Source organism: Aythya marila, assembly GCF_965140915.1.
Source record: "Aythya marila genome assembly, chromosome: 7".
In the NCBI taxonomy this organism is placed as follows: Eukaryota; Metazoa; Chordata; class Aves; order Anseriformes; family Anatidae; genus Aythya; species Aythya marila.
This window is the reverse complement of record NC_139048.1, coordinates 8358179-8375802: the sequence shown is the minus strand read 5'-3', so window position 1 is coordinate 8375802 and position 17624 is coordinate 8358179. Positions and strand designations below refer to the sequence as shown.

Sequence of the window (17624 nt, the reverse complement as noted above, 5' to 3'; positions counted from 1 at the left end):
TACACACACAAAACAAAGCTATTTGCAAAAGAATATTTTAGCGTCTGGTGGATGGAGTTTGAAGTTACAAGAAAAAAAAGGCAACAGAATAGTGGAATAAATCATTTTTGGACTGCTTTACCAAAGAACATGGTGCATTTGTTATTCCATGGAGCCTTTAAATTGAGATACATGTTTTTTCTTCTGAAGGATACCATCTAGTTCAGGTATACACTGTGTAGTTTTGGTGGGCTTGATTGAGGTTGCTTACAGAGCAGAGATCATTGCCTTCATTTTATGGTCTCTGACTACAGGAGTTGCAGATGCAGTTTCTGCGGCCTGTGTTTCCTGGGAGAACAGACTAGGTGATCTGTATTGCTTTCTGACTTAAGAAATACTTAACCTCAGTATTTCCACTCAGAGTTCTTCTGCTGGACATACCATATATCCTTTAGCATGCCATTGAAAACCTTTCTATGTAATGATAGCATTTCCAGATTGGTAGAGACAGGCAGAAGAACTGTTCTAATGTTCACTTTGTTGTCAGTAGATCATTAATTATGCTGTTAAGTTCAATAAGAATAGAGCTCAATGTTCTTCAAGTACTCGTAGACTAAATAAGTATTTTTCCATGCATTCTCTAGCTTGGATTCCTATAGCCACAAAGAAGATGCATCTGCTTTTCCAGGGAAAAGAGCGTTGATTTCATTTCTTTCATGGTTTGACTACTGTGATCAACTCATCAAAGAAGCACAAAAGGTTTGAAATGTTTACAGATGATACAAATATATTCAGCAAATAAAGACTTCTAGTTGTTTCTTAGCTTTTGAGTTTGAGGCACACCATCCTGTATTTTTGTTTCAGACTGCTGCTGTTGCTATGGCAAAAGCTGTGCGGGAACGATTTTTCGTTGATGTTATGGAACCCCAGCTGATGCAAACGTGAGTAGCATCCTATAAAACACAGCAGAGCAAAGTCTGAATCAAGCTGAGTTTTCTTTTCAAATCCAGTACATATCTGACATTAATTTTACTGTTCAGCTCAGAGATCGGAATCCTCACATCAACTGCACTATTGCACCGCATTGTTCGTCAAGTAACTTCGGATGTCCTGCTGCAGGAAGTAGTTTATTTTATACTAGGAGAACACAGAGAGCCAGAAACTTCGACAGACATCAACAGACATCCATTGCGACACAGGTTAATTGAACACTGTGATCACATCTCTGATGAGGTGAGAAGTGCTAATCACGTAATAATGTCTGCTGGCCAGTTTTGTCTTGCATAGAACTTCTAGAGATGTCATCGTGAGATTTTTTCATATTTCTGTCAGCTCACTGCTTTTTGCCAAGGAAAACAGTTCTGACTGCCAGCTCTACAAACTCCCTTTAGAAAGTGAAACTCAATCTGTTTTTTCTAGCTAGCACATTGCAGCAATTAATAAAGATTATTTGCTAAATTTGCTTGCCCCGTATGTGTATCAGTTTGGGCTTGCTTATCTGTAAGATTGGGCAAAATCAGTTTCTGTAATTGCATTTTAATTTGTGGTTTGTTATATGTTGCATCACTGTTATTTTCCACATTGTGTAGATTCTGTCATGTTATCACATAAGATATAGTAAAAAAAAAAAAAATGTATATTTTTTTAATACAAATTACATGTGGTCAGAGAATATACACAATGACAATGAAAATACGATGTAATAACTTTAAGTACTTCACAGACAGCAAACATCATTAGAATACTTCACTTCAGAAAAATCCTCCCTCAGGACCTGCTTGTTTCATTTTTCCGTTCTCCACCCTCTACTTTAAAAAACAAAAACAATAACAAAAAACACCTAACACAAGTTTGATTGAAAGACTGACCTATGCCTTCACATACCCATTTTTTTCAGTATGCTCACCTGCTCACCTTGTCAAAATTGGTTATCTAGCTTTTGCAAAATGAAGCACTCTAAAGCTGTCTCTAAAAACCGTTTCTTTATTGCTTAAAGTCAGTCTCCTTTTAAAAGCCTGCATATCTTCATGTAAAAATCTTAGTCTGTAATTCTAGCCTCAATATCCCAATATTATTTTGTTTTATTCTGGATATTTGTTACTGTCTTTAAGTCAGTCCTGTTCTGTGTCTCACTTGAACACTGATATCTATCTTCCAGCATGGAACTGATTGTAATACATAGAAAACAAAGTTGTAAGTTCTTTCTGATGTTGTTTGTATCATTATTTTGGCAGGTTTTAGGAGAGTTTTTGTTTTATAGGAATAAATACATGCACATAATAGTTTTCAGATATTTGTAGACTCTCTGTCCGTTTTTTATACCATATAATAATTCAGTGTAATAATTTACTAATTTTTCTTGGGATTTTTGCTTCCTTCCATGATGTAAACAAGTAATTGCGGTGTTCTAAGATATGGAAATTCAGATGTAAGATAAGCAGCATAAGGCAATGGTACATTGTTCATGTAATTTTTGCTTTTTATGTTGCAGATCAGCATAATGACTCTACGAATGTTTGAGCACCTTTTGCAAAAACCCAACGAGCACATTCTTTATAATTTGGTTCTGAGAAATTTAGAAGAAAGGAATTATATAGAATATAAGCCACTGTGTCAAGAAGATAAAGATGTGGTAGAGAATGGACAGATTGCAGGTGCAATGTAAGTTTCTTTTTTAAGGAAAATTTTCACAACAGCTAACTTGAATATTTATTTTTAAAATCAGGGTGTTTTAGTAATCGAAGGACAAGTGAGCACAGATAGCACATAGTGCTCTGCGTATTAAGCTGTATCCATAATAAGCATATCGAAAGCGATGCACAAATTATTACATTACCAGTTGTTGGATCAGTAACAGAAAAGCTGAAATTCTCAAAAGCCTCTTTTCTGAATGCTGGGCACTCAAAGATTGTCATTTAGCATTGTACTTACATGTCGACCTAGCTTAAACCCATGCACATTTGTACTGTATTCAGTGAGATTGTTCCTGAAGTCAGTCACTTAGGTGTCTTGTTTACATTTATGTTCTTTAATCATTTTTTGGTGGAAAAACTTTTCTGGGTCACTTCACATAAAATTCTTTGAAATACCTATGTAACTACTGTAACTTTTTTTTTTTTTTTTTTTTTTTTTAACTGATGGAGAGGAGGAAGGACTAATCACACCAGCTATTTTAGAAATTATCTAAAATAAGGTGTCTGAGTCATCTAAAATAACCTGGTGATTTCCCAGAGTATATCTCTTGTGAAAAATGTGTCTAAAGGATTTATGTGATGTAATGCAGTGATTTTGTACCCGTCAAAAATTTTGGCTCTGTTATTCAGATCAGCAGGTTATGATTGTTCTTTAAAAGACAAGAAGTTTTGCTGGTTATGTGGAGAGGTTGGCATTTCTGCTTATTAATTTGGTAAAAAGCTGTACATATGGTAGCATTCTGGAAAACATCTTAGTTGTTCAGAGAAGAAAAACAGAAAACATGCCTTTTGATCCAGTTTCCTGCCTTCCGTAACATTCTGTGAATGACTTTGTCTAATATAATCTCACAGAGACCTGGAGGAAGATCCTCTATTTACTGATCTGTCTCCAGATAACACATTGTCAGCTCAGGAGTGGCTCAGTGCTTCTCCACCTGTCAGTCCAGAACATCCAAAAAATGATGGGAAGACTGAAGTTCATAAAATTGTAAATAGGTAAGTTGAAATAAACACTTAAAGAAATCTCTGAATGTGTGGGTGTCTGTGCACGCTGTTGCAAACCAAATGTACTCTGTAATGGATGTTATTCTGTGCCAGCTGGTAAAATGAATCCACAGAAGAAAATTATGTGGCATTTTATCAGAAAGCTACTCCTGAAAGATTAGAGCTTTCTATAAGTAAAAATAATTCGGCATAGACCAAAAGACTCAATAAACTACAGCTAACAATCCAGCCAAATACTCACAATTCTGAATGAAAGCCTCATTAGTATAAAACTTTCTTTTTTCCAAAAAAGTAATTAAAAAAAAAAACAAAACAACCTCCACCTTCACGAAATTCCTTAAACACTTACGTAGAAGGAAATAATTGCCAAACCAGAGACACGTCTTGGTTTTCAGGGAACAGAAGGTTATCTCTGTCACCTGCAGCATACCTTTCTGTGTGCTAGACATACTGCAAATAGGATATCATGAAGAGGACAGGTTCTGCTCTAAGCGTCTTAGTGATGGTAATTCTATTAGCAACTAATATTAGGACAAATGCTGTTTGCTCTGTTAATACACTTTAGCAAAGCAGCACTGGTATTTCAATGCTGCCCTATTTGCTTATCCAGAGATAATCAAAGGTGTTAGCCAAAGGCAGCAAACAGCCCAAGGACAGTCAGCACAGATTGGAGCGGCTTCTTGCCTTCTTTCCCCCAGTACTACTATATATAGTTTACAGTGGGCATGGTTTGGAGGAAAGATAAAAAGAACGATCTCCTAAATTCACCCTGTGTAATCTCCATCATTGACTAGAAATGTTTTCAGGATTTGCAGTGTTTTGCAGATTTATTTTTTCAGATAAGATGAACTCCATATGAAAACTCATCTACTACGTATTTCTACATACAGATCTTTGAGGAGCCTTCAGGAGTTCAGTGTGGAGAAAGCTAAACTTTGGGAAAAGGGTCCAAAAGCAGTTTTATTTTGCTGTCCAGAAATTTTAATCGTCTTTTAAAATAATTTTTTAATGAAATTCCCTCTCTGATAAGATTCAGAATTCTCTGATGTTATTTAGGCCAGATATTGGTGAAGTAATAAGCACATAACGTGTATGCACTACATACCTGGCAAGGGCATTTGTATGCAGATATTCCTGAACTAGATATTAGATATTTATTACCTCAACAAACTGGGAAATAAAACTGCCTGTGCAGTAGGTTAAGAAGAATTTTGACTGTAATTCTCTTTTGGCTCATTTATTCCCCAGTGAATTTTCCATGTGCTCTGGTAAGATGGAGTCTGACCTTTAGCAAACACTTGAGCTGGTTTTGACTATTCCTTTTTATCTCCATTCTGTCTGCTCATTTTCAGAAAGTGCTAGCCTTCCACTGAGGTTTTTGCCTCCGGTGCTAGATAGAACAGTTCTGAAGTGTAAGTCTTTTTACAAGCAATAGTTAGAATGCACAGACAATTCAGTATTGTGAACGTTATTGCAGATAATGCAAAAGTATCGATCTGCTGCTCTATGGATTATGGGTATTCATTAACACACTTTTATCTCTGTAGTTTTCTCTGCCTTGTACCTGATGAAGCCAAGTCGTCATACCACGTGGAGGGTACAGGTTATGACACTTACCTCAGAGATGCCCACAGACAAGTAAGTCAGTGAAGTCTTCGTTATTCCTGGAGAATTTGCAGTGATTATGCGGATATACAAATGCTTCTATAAATAGTCCTAATGTATGCATCTTTTAGTAATGGAAGATGGGAAAATTAAATTTTTATTTTCTAATGAAAACTTAGCTTAGGAGATTTTTTTTTGGTGATGAATCCACCTTGTATTACTCTAATGGGAATAATCGATGACATTAAATGCATTAATATTCATATAACAAATACACTGAGAGGAAATCTGAACTGCTGATAGGTTCTTAATTTGCTTTTGCATTTATCTGCATTCTCTTGGAGAATTGCCTGCCAAGCTGTTTGAAAGGACTAAAGGGAAATTAAAATGCTGCATAGGAGTTATGCAATCTGGGACTTCAAAAATAAAGGCTCATCACAGGGAATGCATAGCCTAAGGCGTTCAGGTTTGAAGTAGAGGGTTCTGGTAGGAAGGGAAACCTTTATGATTTACTATTTTGAAATAAATGCAGCTTTTGTTTTTACACATGTAATCTAAAGTCTCCTTGGTCAGAGGACAATCACTATTTATTTGTGGCTTTCTTATTGAAGCCCTGTGAGTCTTCTATTATAGAAACAATTATGCAAAGATGTAACCAAGAGAGCTATATTTAGTAGGTACTTCAAAAATTCCATGATCTCTGAGTTATGACAGCAGCAATTTAGGGTGAGAAGCTTGGATTTCTGTATTTATTGTATTGTTTTATCTACAGTCTTCTGAAAAGAAAAGGAATAGAAAATAGTGAATAAGAAAATAAAGGTAGACGTAAAATGCCCCCATGTTCTATTCTTGGATGCTAGAAAATACATATCATCTTTGTATTTCTTTCATGCCTTGGGAAAAAGAGTATTCTGGGAGTTATTAGAGAACAGAATTGGTTTCTGTCACTTCCTGACAATGATACGGCTACTCTTAAAATATTTCCCCCCTAAGAATAGCACTGCGTATTGCTGTTATTACAACCAAATAGCTGTTCTGCTACCCTATTTCTATTCCTGGAAGCTTGTACCAGTAGGTAAGCTACATGCACTGAATGATTCCCGAATCTGTTTTGTCTCACTTTTGCTACTGTTTATTCCTGCATTCGTTATTTTCATGTGTATTATTGGTGCTCCTTTCAAGGTACGATTCCTTGAAAGTGAGACAGCAGGCAGCCCGCAGCAAATCAGAGGCACAAGATGATGGGGTGTTAAGGAAGACTGCTGTGGAAGATAGGAAACAGAGAGAGGGAAGAGAAAACCCTGAAGTTCATTTTGTTTCTATCACCTGCACATACCCATGCCTTCCCTCCCTGGGGAATATGGGAGCAATATGGGTTGGATGTTGGGATAAGCTGCCCATGATGCAGTGACAGGGTGGTAATTTACTGACAAGAGTAATGTATATGAATGTAACTTCTGCTTTAGAAGAACCTAGATCCAGATGTGTATTGTTAGCTTTGCTTTTTGTTTTGGTGTCTGCCAGTTTTGGGTAGCTCAGTTCTCCATGTGTTGTGTTTCTAAAACTACCTTAGTAGCATGAACGTTGAGAAGAAAATGAAGTGCCTGTATAGAAACTGGTTATGTTTATTGTAGAATGGCTGTTCTTTTGGGACTTAGATTTCTCATATAGCTACAGATTGTGCTTTTAAGGCCTAGACACTATTAACAGGAAACAAAATGATTTCCATGGAGGTTTGAATATGTTTTCCTCACTACTTTTTTTCTAGTTCCGTGATTATTGTGTCATCTGCTTACGGTGGGAGTGGCCTGGATCTCCTAGGTCTTTGGAAAAGTGCAATTTAGAAGCGTCATTTTTTGAAGGACACTTCTTGAAAGTCCTCTTTGAAAGAATGGGCAGGATTCTTGATCAGGTAAGAAAAAGCAAGTTATAAATTCAATTTCTAATGCTTTCATCACTACTAAGTGGCTAGTGTCCATCAGGCCTTGTGGATTCCATCATTCAGATGTCTGTTACAGCATCATGTTATTGTGTAAAATCCCAAGTCCTTGTTGCAGGTCTCTGTAGATGGCAGGATGTTACAGTGATTGGTATTCTCTCAACAAAAACAGAACAAAACCTTCATGTACATTAAGCATGTTATATTCTTGGTTAGCCATCTTTCTGTGTACAGAATTATTTCTTGACCATTGTTGTGATTGAAATGTCATTTAAATTGATGAGTAATACAAGAATATCCATGTGGTAAAGGATGAGTGTAAGATAGTATTCTTAAGTACTCTTTGGGACTAGCATCACTGGTTCTGTTTTCATTTTCTAGCATTTACACTTAGAAAGCATGTACATTTGTCAGTAAATAAAGTTCTTTACATTTCCTTTCTGCCACATTTCTCTGAATTTCAATCTGGAGTCTTGTTTAGGACACAGTTTACACCATCGTGAGATGAGAAGAACTTATTGTATCGCTGGTAACATTCTCCCCATGTTTTTTCACAGTTAGAAAGAAAACTAGATTGCAGAGAAAATTTCTAGAAGGTATCCTTTCCCATCTGCAATGTAAAGGTGTTTTTCTTTTTTCCCATTTCATTATATTCAAATAATGAAAGTATAGCTGCCAAGGGCAAACAAGTGAGATATGATCTGACAGGCTCCTTGTCCTGAAAAGGACATGTCAGACTCAGATTAGTATAAAGGAGTTAAAAGAAAGTGATTTTTCCTGCTCTGTGTTTCTTTCTGTATCTAGCCTGTCCACATGACCTCGTCTTTCTGAGGAGAAGCAACATGAAGGCTCAGGGAGATGAAAAGGAGGTCACCCTGTACAAAAATTTCTTGTTTCTTTGTCCTTTTGAAATTCTGGACTTAAGTTAGTCAAGTCAATGGTGCTATTTTTGATGAGGAAGATACCTTTCCTTCTTGGTAAAAACGAGTGCTGAAAGTCTAGATTACACTCCCTATAACACCAGCTGGAGTTGCTACAGATGCAGCATTGCTAGTTTTTCAGAAGTTTCCACAATTCTGTTCAGTTTTAGATGTGCAGATATCTACAGAATGATTAGTTAGCTGTGGTAGTGCCAGACTTCCTGCTTGTAAACGGGACAAGAGTCATTTGGACATACAAATGCACAGGCAACATGACAGGAAACCAGCAGTTGTTTCTAGGTCAGCTCTGTGAGTGTTTAGAGGAGGAGGATGTTTGAGATTACTGACTTTTATAATTCAGAAGCTGGAAAAGAAAGCCAAATACGTCTGCTGCTGTATTGTGTGTTTTCAGTGTTTTGGTTCCAGTAAACATGTACTGCGCTCTTCCCTAGTTTAAATGAGTACAGATTGGAGTTACAAGGAAACCTGGTTTTCTTTTTTTAGGAAAAACAATCCTTGTGGATATGAAAACCTTGTCTGAGCAATGACACACAAATTATAAAAAGAAACCAAATTACATCCCCCGAGAAACACCTAAGTATCAGATACATATGATTACAGCAAAAATAGCATCTGGCATGGCAGCACAGTGCCCATATTGACATACTACCGGTCGGCATGACACACATTTGAGTTAGTCAAGCAAGGTGTTACAATCTGTGGTGTCAAAAATACTTGACTCCGAAATTAAAATAAACTGCCCAAATCAAACAGCAGGGGTAAATCCATACTATATCGTACCTAAGGCCTGCCTTAAAAAATAAAAGAAAATAATTAAAAATAGAAATTGCTAGGGGTTATTCATGGTGAAACATACAAACAACATGGTGAAACACGCAAACAACACTCATGGTGAAATGCATAGAAAAACCAAAGTCCGACCAAGGGCACATTTGACACAATATATGCTGATGTCCAGATAAAGTAAAAAAATAAAAAATAAAATCAGAAAAGCCTGTAGTAAGGCTACGGTACTACTTATGGATTGTGTTCAGTGTCGTTTTTGCTTTGTCTTAGGTATTTCATGTGTATTTATCAGTTTTCATCAGTGGATATCAGAAAACTTCACAGAGCTGGTCAGTATCATTCACCTAGTTTCTGACAGAAGACAGCTGAGGCACAGAAGTGAAGTAACTTGTTTCAAGGCTGTTCAGATCTAGTACCTTAATTATTAGACCGTACCTCCTTCCTGCTGTTAATATTACCCATTAAATTTCTATGGAAATAACTGTTTCCTAAGAACTTTCTAAACTCCAAGTTTCACTGGTTTTCTCAAACGAGAGAACATATGGACATAAATAAAAGCTCAGCTTTCCTTAGTGCTCTCAATGAGTTCAAATCACAACAGCAATCTGTCTGAACAATGCAGCACGTGTTACTACTTTGTTTCCTTCCCTTCTTGTGCACACCAGATAAATCTCATGGCTTCAAAGCCTCCTAATGAATTGACTGACTCACACAACTCTAAAGCCCTTCTCCAGTGGTTCAGTTAGACAGACAGTGGAATAGATTTATGGGAGGAATTTGTGTCTCTGTCTGCACAGTAACTTTTCTCTTCCACACTAACTCAAAAGGTAGTAATCCCTGTCACCTATAACATCTCTGGCCCAGAATCTGAAAGCTTCATTCATTTGTTAGAAGATTGGGATGAATCTCTCGCTAGAATATATCAAGTACAGAAATAACTGCCTCTGACTGGGAGAAATAAGTGCCTTCACTTCACAAGAACTGTGAGACAACTCCCTCTGGCATGCCATGGTGACTAGTAACGATCTCAGGATTACGATACCTAAATGTTAGTTGGGTGTCCACATCCAGTCACTGGAAATTTTGTCAGAACAGCCCCTGTAGTCTCGGGAGCTGTTAGACTGAGAAACCAGTAGGTGTCTTTTAAACCTAATGAATCACCATCTCAGCTTCCTTGACTGTAATGCCTGTCAGGTCGACTCAGTTGCCTGAACTGAGGTAACTGTTGCTGTTTTTGTGATGCACGAGACGTTCCCACAAGCTGGCAGTTACCACACAGATCTTGCAGGATCCACCCTCTGTGGAACTGTCAAGAGACAATCAGGATACTTGGAGCATCTGAGGCAGCATGAGATGTTTATAAGCAATTGTATCAAGTGTCAAATCTCTGTTGAGTAGGCTAATGAGAGCTTAGACATGGAGGCACACCTAAATATATCTAAATCTGAAGCTGAAGTCTTCTGAATCTTACTCTGGAAAAGGGAAGAATCTGTTCTCCTGTTCTTCAGTAAGATGCTAACTTGAGAGCATCAAGGTGATAATTTGAGCCCATGAGTACACATGGTCTCCTAGGTGTGATTATGCCATGAAGATGTTGCTGCCAACGTGCTTCTGGCAGGCAAAGGGATTGAATGAGGGCCCAGTAATCCATTTCAGGTGGAATCAGGCAGATTAAGTGAAACCATCTGTGCATTGGTAACATCTTCAGACTGGCACAGGCGTGTAACAAGGGAACGTCTGTCCAACTCTTGCCATCATTGTCTGTTCCACCACTCAGTAAAGGGAAGGAAATTCCACTAGTTTAGAAATTTTGGCCTGCATTAAAACATCAGATTGTTTTCCTTGCAACGAGGAAATTGAAGACAAAAAAAAAAAAAGTTCTTGGAACATGAAGACGGTGTGATGAAAGTACTCTCTTTTATGGAAATGAGTTTCTTTGTGGGCTGGTAAAAACCTTTAAGCTAGGTACTGTTTTGTTCCTAGAAAACCCTTATGGCTGATCAGCGTCTTGCAGCTTCTGACAGTGTTGCCTCTTCCATGTGGTTGATTTGGGGAAAGGCAGCACAGAAGAAGCTCAGAATTTCATGCCGCATTCCCAGCCCAGGATTGCCTCATCTCCAGTAGCATGCTGCCACAAGACAACCTGGCTTTTCGCAGTGGTTCTTTCCAGGAAAAAATAAAAGAAGAGAAATGCATTATTAGCTTTAAACATGGATTTATCACTGTCAATTTCCTAAGCTCATATAGTTTGCAGTTATCCAGGAGAAGCAGGAAGATGTTGCATCTAGGCAGATGATTAATCTAGGCTGATTCTGTGCTATTTGTTTAGCTAGTGAGCTGAAGAACGGTTTTATAGGAAGAGGACTTCTTATCCTACAATAAACAGGAAGTGTGCAGAAGTGCCCTGTGGTTGTAGCAGTTACATAGATAATGATATCTGATGCCTAACTGTTGTATTCTCTTTAATCCTGCTGTGGGACAGGTTTGGGGCCTGTCTTCTAATCTAGCTTTTTATCTTTACATATTTATAAGCCTCTCTGTGAGGTCGTAGTCGTTGAGTAAACACTTGCTGGATAAAAAGAACTCAATGTGAAAATAACAAAGCACTACATTTTCCTTGTTTGTTTGTTTTTTTGCAGCCCTATGATGTAAATTTACAAGTTACGTCAGTGTTGTCCAAACTCTCCTTGTTTCCCCATCCTCATATACATGAATACCTTTTGGATCCTTACGTGAACCTAGCGTCTGGCTGCAGGTCTCTCTTCTCTGTTATTGTCAGGGTGAGTAAACACATGGTTAATATTTACATATGGCTATAGAGCAGTGATATATTTAGTAACTTCGTAATGAATATTTAAAGCTGGGTACTTTAAGTTGGCAAATGGCTCCTCACTGAAAATAGATACTTAGCTCTTGATTTAAAAATCAGAATTACTGATTTTCTACCCAAAATATAGGAAAATGTATTCTCCAGCGTTTATTCTGATTCTGCATGTCTTCAAAGTTGTTTGTTTAGTTTCATAGCATAGATGTAAAATATCGCTTCTGGCAGTGATGTTGCTTTAAATTGGACTAGGTGACATTGTTGTCACTTGCAGGCAACATCAGGTAATGCAGTAAGAACAGAAAAAGTACAGGTTTGCACCTGGATGGGAAAAAGAGGGCTTTAATCTACACTCCAGCAAAGGACACTTCTGAATACCTGTGCCTGGGTGAATATCTCTGCTCATCCTTTTTTTCTTTTTATTTTTCTGATAAAAGCTGTTTTTTACAGTCCAGCCTGTGACCCTTCTCTGGATTCCGGTCAGCAATGAAGTGCTAGATTTATTGGAAGTCCCTTTCCTTTCCCTCTCTGATTTCATCTCTTCCTGCCAGACCTTCATCCTACAAGTGCTGGCTGGATGCCTGTCACAGCGCAGTCGTCTCAGTCAGAGATCCCTCGGCTACCCCACGCACCAGCTGTTATTAAGCTGGTCAGGAGCCTATTAATGGTGCTTACCCAGTGCTAACAGAGGGCTTAGCTCCCTTTTTCCCAGCAGCCCTCCCCATTTCAAATATAATCTTCACTCTCTCCCTTTGTGCTTTCCCTAAACCCGTGAATTTACTGGTCAATTGCCTGCGTCAACATTTACTAGGATGAATTAATCACTGGTGTAATTAAAATAAATGAGTAATTTAATATATGGCAATAGCTAGGAAGGCTTCAGTGCTCCTGTCCTGTTTTATCTCTTCGCTTTCTTCACTCACACCCTTGGCCCTGCTCATATCTTTAGTGCTTATGACCACTCACCCTTTTTTGGCACAGAGCAGCTGCTCTGCATATTGTTTGGTGAGTCTGTGACGATTTTGAAGTGGCTCTGTGTCCCAGGCACTGAAGGCTGTCATCTGTCCTTGCTGCCAGCCACTCTGCAAAGGTGTGAGCGTGTGTGCTGACGGCGCTGTGCTTTGCAGGTTGTTGGGGACCTCATGGTTAGAATCCAGCGCATCCCAGATTTCACTCCCAAACTTCTGCTGGTCAGAAAACGCCTGCTGGGCTTGGAGCCTGAAGGGCCCATGTGAGTAAATTCATTGCATATTTTCTAAAACTCACTGTTTTCGTGCATGCCAGTCCTGATTCTCTGTTGATTTTTATTTTTCTTCTCTCAGCATTGACCACATGACGTTACTAGAGGGTGTGATTGTGCTGGAAGAATTCTGCAAAGAGCTGGCAGCAATTGCATTTGTGAAGTATCATGCCTCATCTACACCCTAAGCAGCCTTGACGAGTGGCCAGGCTGTAAAATCACCCGGCCTGTTTTAGTCAGAAGGACTACCAACAACACCCAGCTAGAAGAGGTGACACCTCCTGGCACAGTGTCTGTTGACATTTGGCAGGACTGGAGGACGGGTTACTTTCACCAGTCGTTGGATTCACCACGTTGCGAGGTAGATGGATGCAAACGGACCTAGAATGTGATTAAAGGCATTTTGGGAGAAACCAATACATAGCATTTCTAGCCACTGTGCAAAGATCTGCAGAAGCTGCATGAAGAACCACAGACATCAGACCTTGGTTATTGTTCTGTTCTAACGACGATGTTCAGGGAGCTAGGTCTTTCATGCTTTGGAGCTCACGTGCTCCAGTTCGCTTTTTGTGACCATATTACTTTTAAGTAGCAAATTAATTTTATAACATTTTTATGTCCTAATTCGTTTCTTCTCATGTGAAAAGAAATTACAACTAGAGTTGAAATTAATGTTGTTAGAAATGAAGAGAGGTTCAAAAAATCCACTAATTCGTATACAGTGGAATATATTCATGAGATTTTTTTTTTTTTTTTTTTTTTTTTTTTTTTTAGTTTTGTGACTCTTAAAAACAACTCTGAGCTTGATTCCCCAACGGATTACTTCAGGAGATTTATTAGTATAAAACCAATACTAGTGAATTAACCCTGATTCAGGATCACGTCCATAACAAGTATATCAGAAATGTACGTGTTTATAGCACATTTGTCTCTGTCTTTCCAAGTGATTGCTCTTCAGGTCATCTGTGTAACTAGATTTACTTCAGTTTTTTGCATGTGAACTCCAGTTGCTTGGCATTTCACCTTTATAGGGAAATGAATTATAGGTCATTAGTAGTTGTTGCTGAAACAGTATTTCTAATTTCTTTTTTAATTTCTAAATTGATATTTAGCTTGAATTTATTTAACAATCCTCTGTGCCTTGAAAATTGGCAGCATAAATGTTCTGTCATTTTTAGAAGCATTTTTATTGTTTATCTAACCCTAGCAGTGGCGCCCAGCAGAAGATTGCCTGATGCCAATTCAGTGAAGTGTTGATGCGTTACGTAGGACCAAAATGTGTACCTGCTTTGCATAGTGCTGGGGTACGGAAGGGTATCTCAGTGAGCCTGTCAGTATGAATGCTGCCAGCCAGGGCAGTCGTTCTCACTGCTTGGACTTTGCTGCTCTTTCTCGACAGTGATGGCAGCGAGCCCTTCAGACAGGGCTTGCAGCTCACTGCCACCCCTGCACCAGCAGGGCCAGGAGGCTGTGCTTTGACCTTCAAGCCACACGCAGTGATTTGGGTGAGAGACCTGTCCTGCACGCTGCACAGGTGCACAGTACCTCTTCCCCTGCTACAGACCTAACAGTATAGGCGGGCAAGGCGCAGTTTAGTTCCTTGTGTTTACATTGTCTTTCTTTGTCTTTCCTAGTATCCTATTTGCACAGCTAATGCCTGTTCTGGATGTGATTGCTTAAATGCAAATATGGGCTCATTTACTCAGTCACTGGAATTGTCCTGGATTTGCGTGACTATACCTAGAATCAGATTCTGCTCTGAATCCATGCCTTTGATATTTTTTTTAATATGTTTATGGAATCTGCGTGTTGAGAGGTCATTCAAGTTAGCAGGTTAATTAGAAGTGTCACAGATAACGGGCTAAATTTATTCTTGTCACAACAGTGAAGGTGGTCTTGCTGTAAAGGCTTCCTGTACAGGTTCAGCTGGGGAGGAAGGCTAACAAAGCAGTTCTGGAACCAGGGAAATACTTTGGCAGGTAAAACCAAATTCAGTGGCTCCTTATACTGGGAGGCATCTGTACTGTTTCTTGGATTTATCTGGAAAAAAAAAAAAAAAAGCAAATGTATTTTACTTCCCAACCTTCCTTTTTTCCCCCTGAATTTAGCCCTGAAGTGTTTTCAGATCAAAGTGGCATAGTAGGATAAAGCTTAAATAATAACACTTTTCTCATTTTTGTTCTTTAGAAATATACCTTGAAAGTAGCAAATAATTTTAGTGGTATGTATTGCAGTCAGCCCATATTAGAAGCTTCATTAATTACTTGACATATAATTTAGAGCATATGTTTATGCAGTGATGTTTAATACATATGTTTGTTATAATTAAGGTCACAATTCAGCAAAACAGTTAAACATAAGGTTAATTTCAGTAGTTTTCCTAAATCACAGTCTCTTGCGTGGATAAAGTAAGCTGTTGAGCACAAATGCTGATGCTTCATTGAATTTGTGTCTTTATTGTTTTTTCTTGAGCTTAATTACTTTTTCTTTAAAAATTATATTTCATTATTTATTTTTTTAAGTGTATGTTCCAGAATACTTCTGATGTCCTAATTTCAGTGGAAACTGGAAGTGATAATACTGCTATGAATGAAAGGGAGAGAAATGCTAAGCAAAACTTGCAAGAGCTTTCCAAGCTATATAATGATTTGTAAAGCCATGCGGGAGACGTCTGATCTTAAATGAAACCATTAACATCACCTCTGGTATTGTTGTTTTTACTGATACCTGAGCTCATTGTGTTGTACGGAATTGTATCAGTCAGTTTCTGGAAGGACTGCTGCAATGTCTGTGGCATTTTAATGCAAAACAGTTTACCAAGCTGCAAACACAATTCCTTAACTCTTGTACATGGGGAAAGAAAAAAAAAAAAAAAAAGTAGATATAACTGAATACTCTTAAATTCAGGATAAAATTCTTCAGTCTTCAGCAGCATTGGAGATGTTCTTGCAAACCAAATCTTACTCAGCTGATAAATTTGTAAGACATGGATCCATCTTGGTAAGAAGTGAAGCAATGTTTGAAGTTGCATTAGCCTGAACTGATTTTGTGAGTGCCACCTACAAACCCTTAATTACAATACACGATGACAATGACCTTTATTTTGTATAAGTGATTTAATCTTCCTTAAGAGATGGAACTCATTTAATTTTGTTTTGTGATACTTTCATGCACTTTTTTTTTAAGAACCTTCTTAGGTTAGAAGTTAGTTCAGGTCCATGTTTTCACCTTTCCAATCTATGCATGTCATTGAGGTGCCCATCTTGTTCCTCTGTTTGTGTTTGTGTATTTATTACCCAGAGATGGACACCTGAGAAAATGTATGGCCTGAAGTTCACAACATATGGAGGTCCTCCACATGTCTGTGGAAAATACAAGTGCTTATCACCTTTGAAAATATGGCCACTAGTATTAGATTGAAATGCTTGAGAGGAGTACTAGAATAACTTTTGATTTCAAAAAGCAGATGCAAACTACTTTTTAACCCTTGATGCACGTGTGTAAATAGACACGTTTTTATGTTTTTTCCATTTAAAGTATGTATTTGATTTAGACTCTGATATAGCAAATTTTGTAACAAGCCATGTGCTAAGCTCCCGTAGAACAAGTTTGTCCTTAGTTGTCTTCTCATATGACTGTAATATTCCTGGTATTCAGATCTCGTCTGTGTAATGTTCTTACTATGTATTTGTCTGTGCAATATAAAAGCTGTGATTTGACACAGCTTGAGTCTGGTTGTATATCACCTATGTATATATATACATAGATATATATATATATGAGAACCAGAATTCCAAGCTTGCTTACACTATGATTAGTGTAAAGATCGTTGCACGTGATTTTACAGGGCACAAGTAATCATGGAATGGCTTTGTAAATGCATGGTAATTTCTACCTTAACCTGCTGTGTGAATCCACAGGTGACATTTTATTATTACTTACTGTCCCAGTACTAAACCGAAGTGCTAGGTAAAATCTAAGGATTATGTAGCAGACTTAGTGCTACATGAAAAATCCATATCCGTTACGGCGTATCCTACAGGGTTTTCAAACCGTGATCCTCTGTAGTTTCTGTGCCCTGTAAAATAGTGTAACTATATAAAATAAACGTTCCTTGTTTTGCCTCCTGCCTTGTTTACATTAAACAGAGGATATTCAGTAAAATTTTTCTATTAAACTTTGTGTAGGTCACTTACTGATAGTGTTGCCAAAGTTTCACAGGTGTGGGATTTCTGGTGAGGAATGCTGAAACAGCCAGATGAGCAGACATACAATACTAAATTTTACAAAGGAGGTTGCAAGAAAATCCAACTTTTTGTGCTAAAAAATGCATGCAGGATTAAAAGGGATATTCTCCAAATAAATGAATTTCAATGAAGCCACTGCTTCTATTATTACAGAATCCATAATGGGTTTTGTTAGAAGACCTCAAGACAGAAAACATTGAATCTTCATGGTGTCATATTTTATATCGTGCCTTTCATCTTGAAATCTTTTTTTTTTTTTTTTTTTGCTAAGTTCATTTTGTTTGTCACTGCAGCATCTTCTGGAATAAACCCATTTCCTGCACTGTGCTGTACTGTGCAGGGCTCAGAGTGAATCAGCGTACTCT

The 17624-nt window shown here is 38.0% G+C and overlaps 1 protein-coding gene across 2 annotated transcripts in view; it reads left to right on the top strand.

Moving 5' to 3' along the window:
- FHIP2A (FHF complex subunit HOOK interacting protein 2A) overlaps positions 1–17135 on the top strand; it is a 35597-nt gene extending 18462 nt beyond the window's left edge. For both annotated transcript variants that reach the window (XM_082764480.1, XM_082764479.1), the window contains 10 exons: positions 624–738; positions 844–920; positions 1020–1212; positions 2471–2640; positions 3525–3668; positions 5225–5315; positions 7051–7194; positions 11588–11728; positions 12900–13003; positions 13095–17135. In XM_082764480.1, coding sequence (XP_082620606.1) covers positions 624–738; positions 844–920; positions 1020–1212; positions 2471–2640; positions 3525–3668; positions 5225–5315; positions 7051–7194; positions 11588–11728; positions 12900–13003; positions 13095–13200 — 1285 coding nt within the window. In that variant the 3' untranslated portion in view covers positions 13201–17135. The remainder of the gene's footprint in view (positions 1–623; positions 739–843; positions 921–1019; positions 1213–2470; positions 2641–3524; positions 3669–5224; positions 5316–7050; positions 7195–11587; positions 11729–12899; positions 13004–13094) is intronic.
- Positions 17136–17624: the final 489 nt, after the last annotated feature.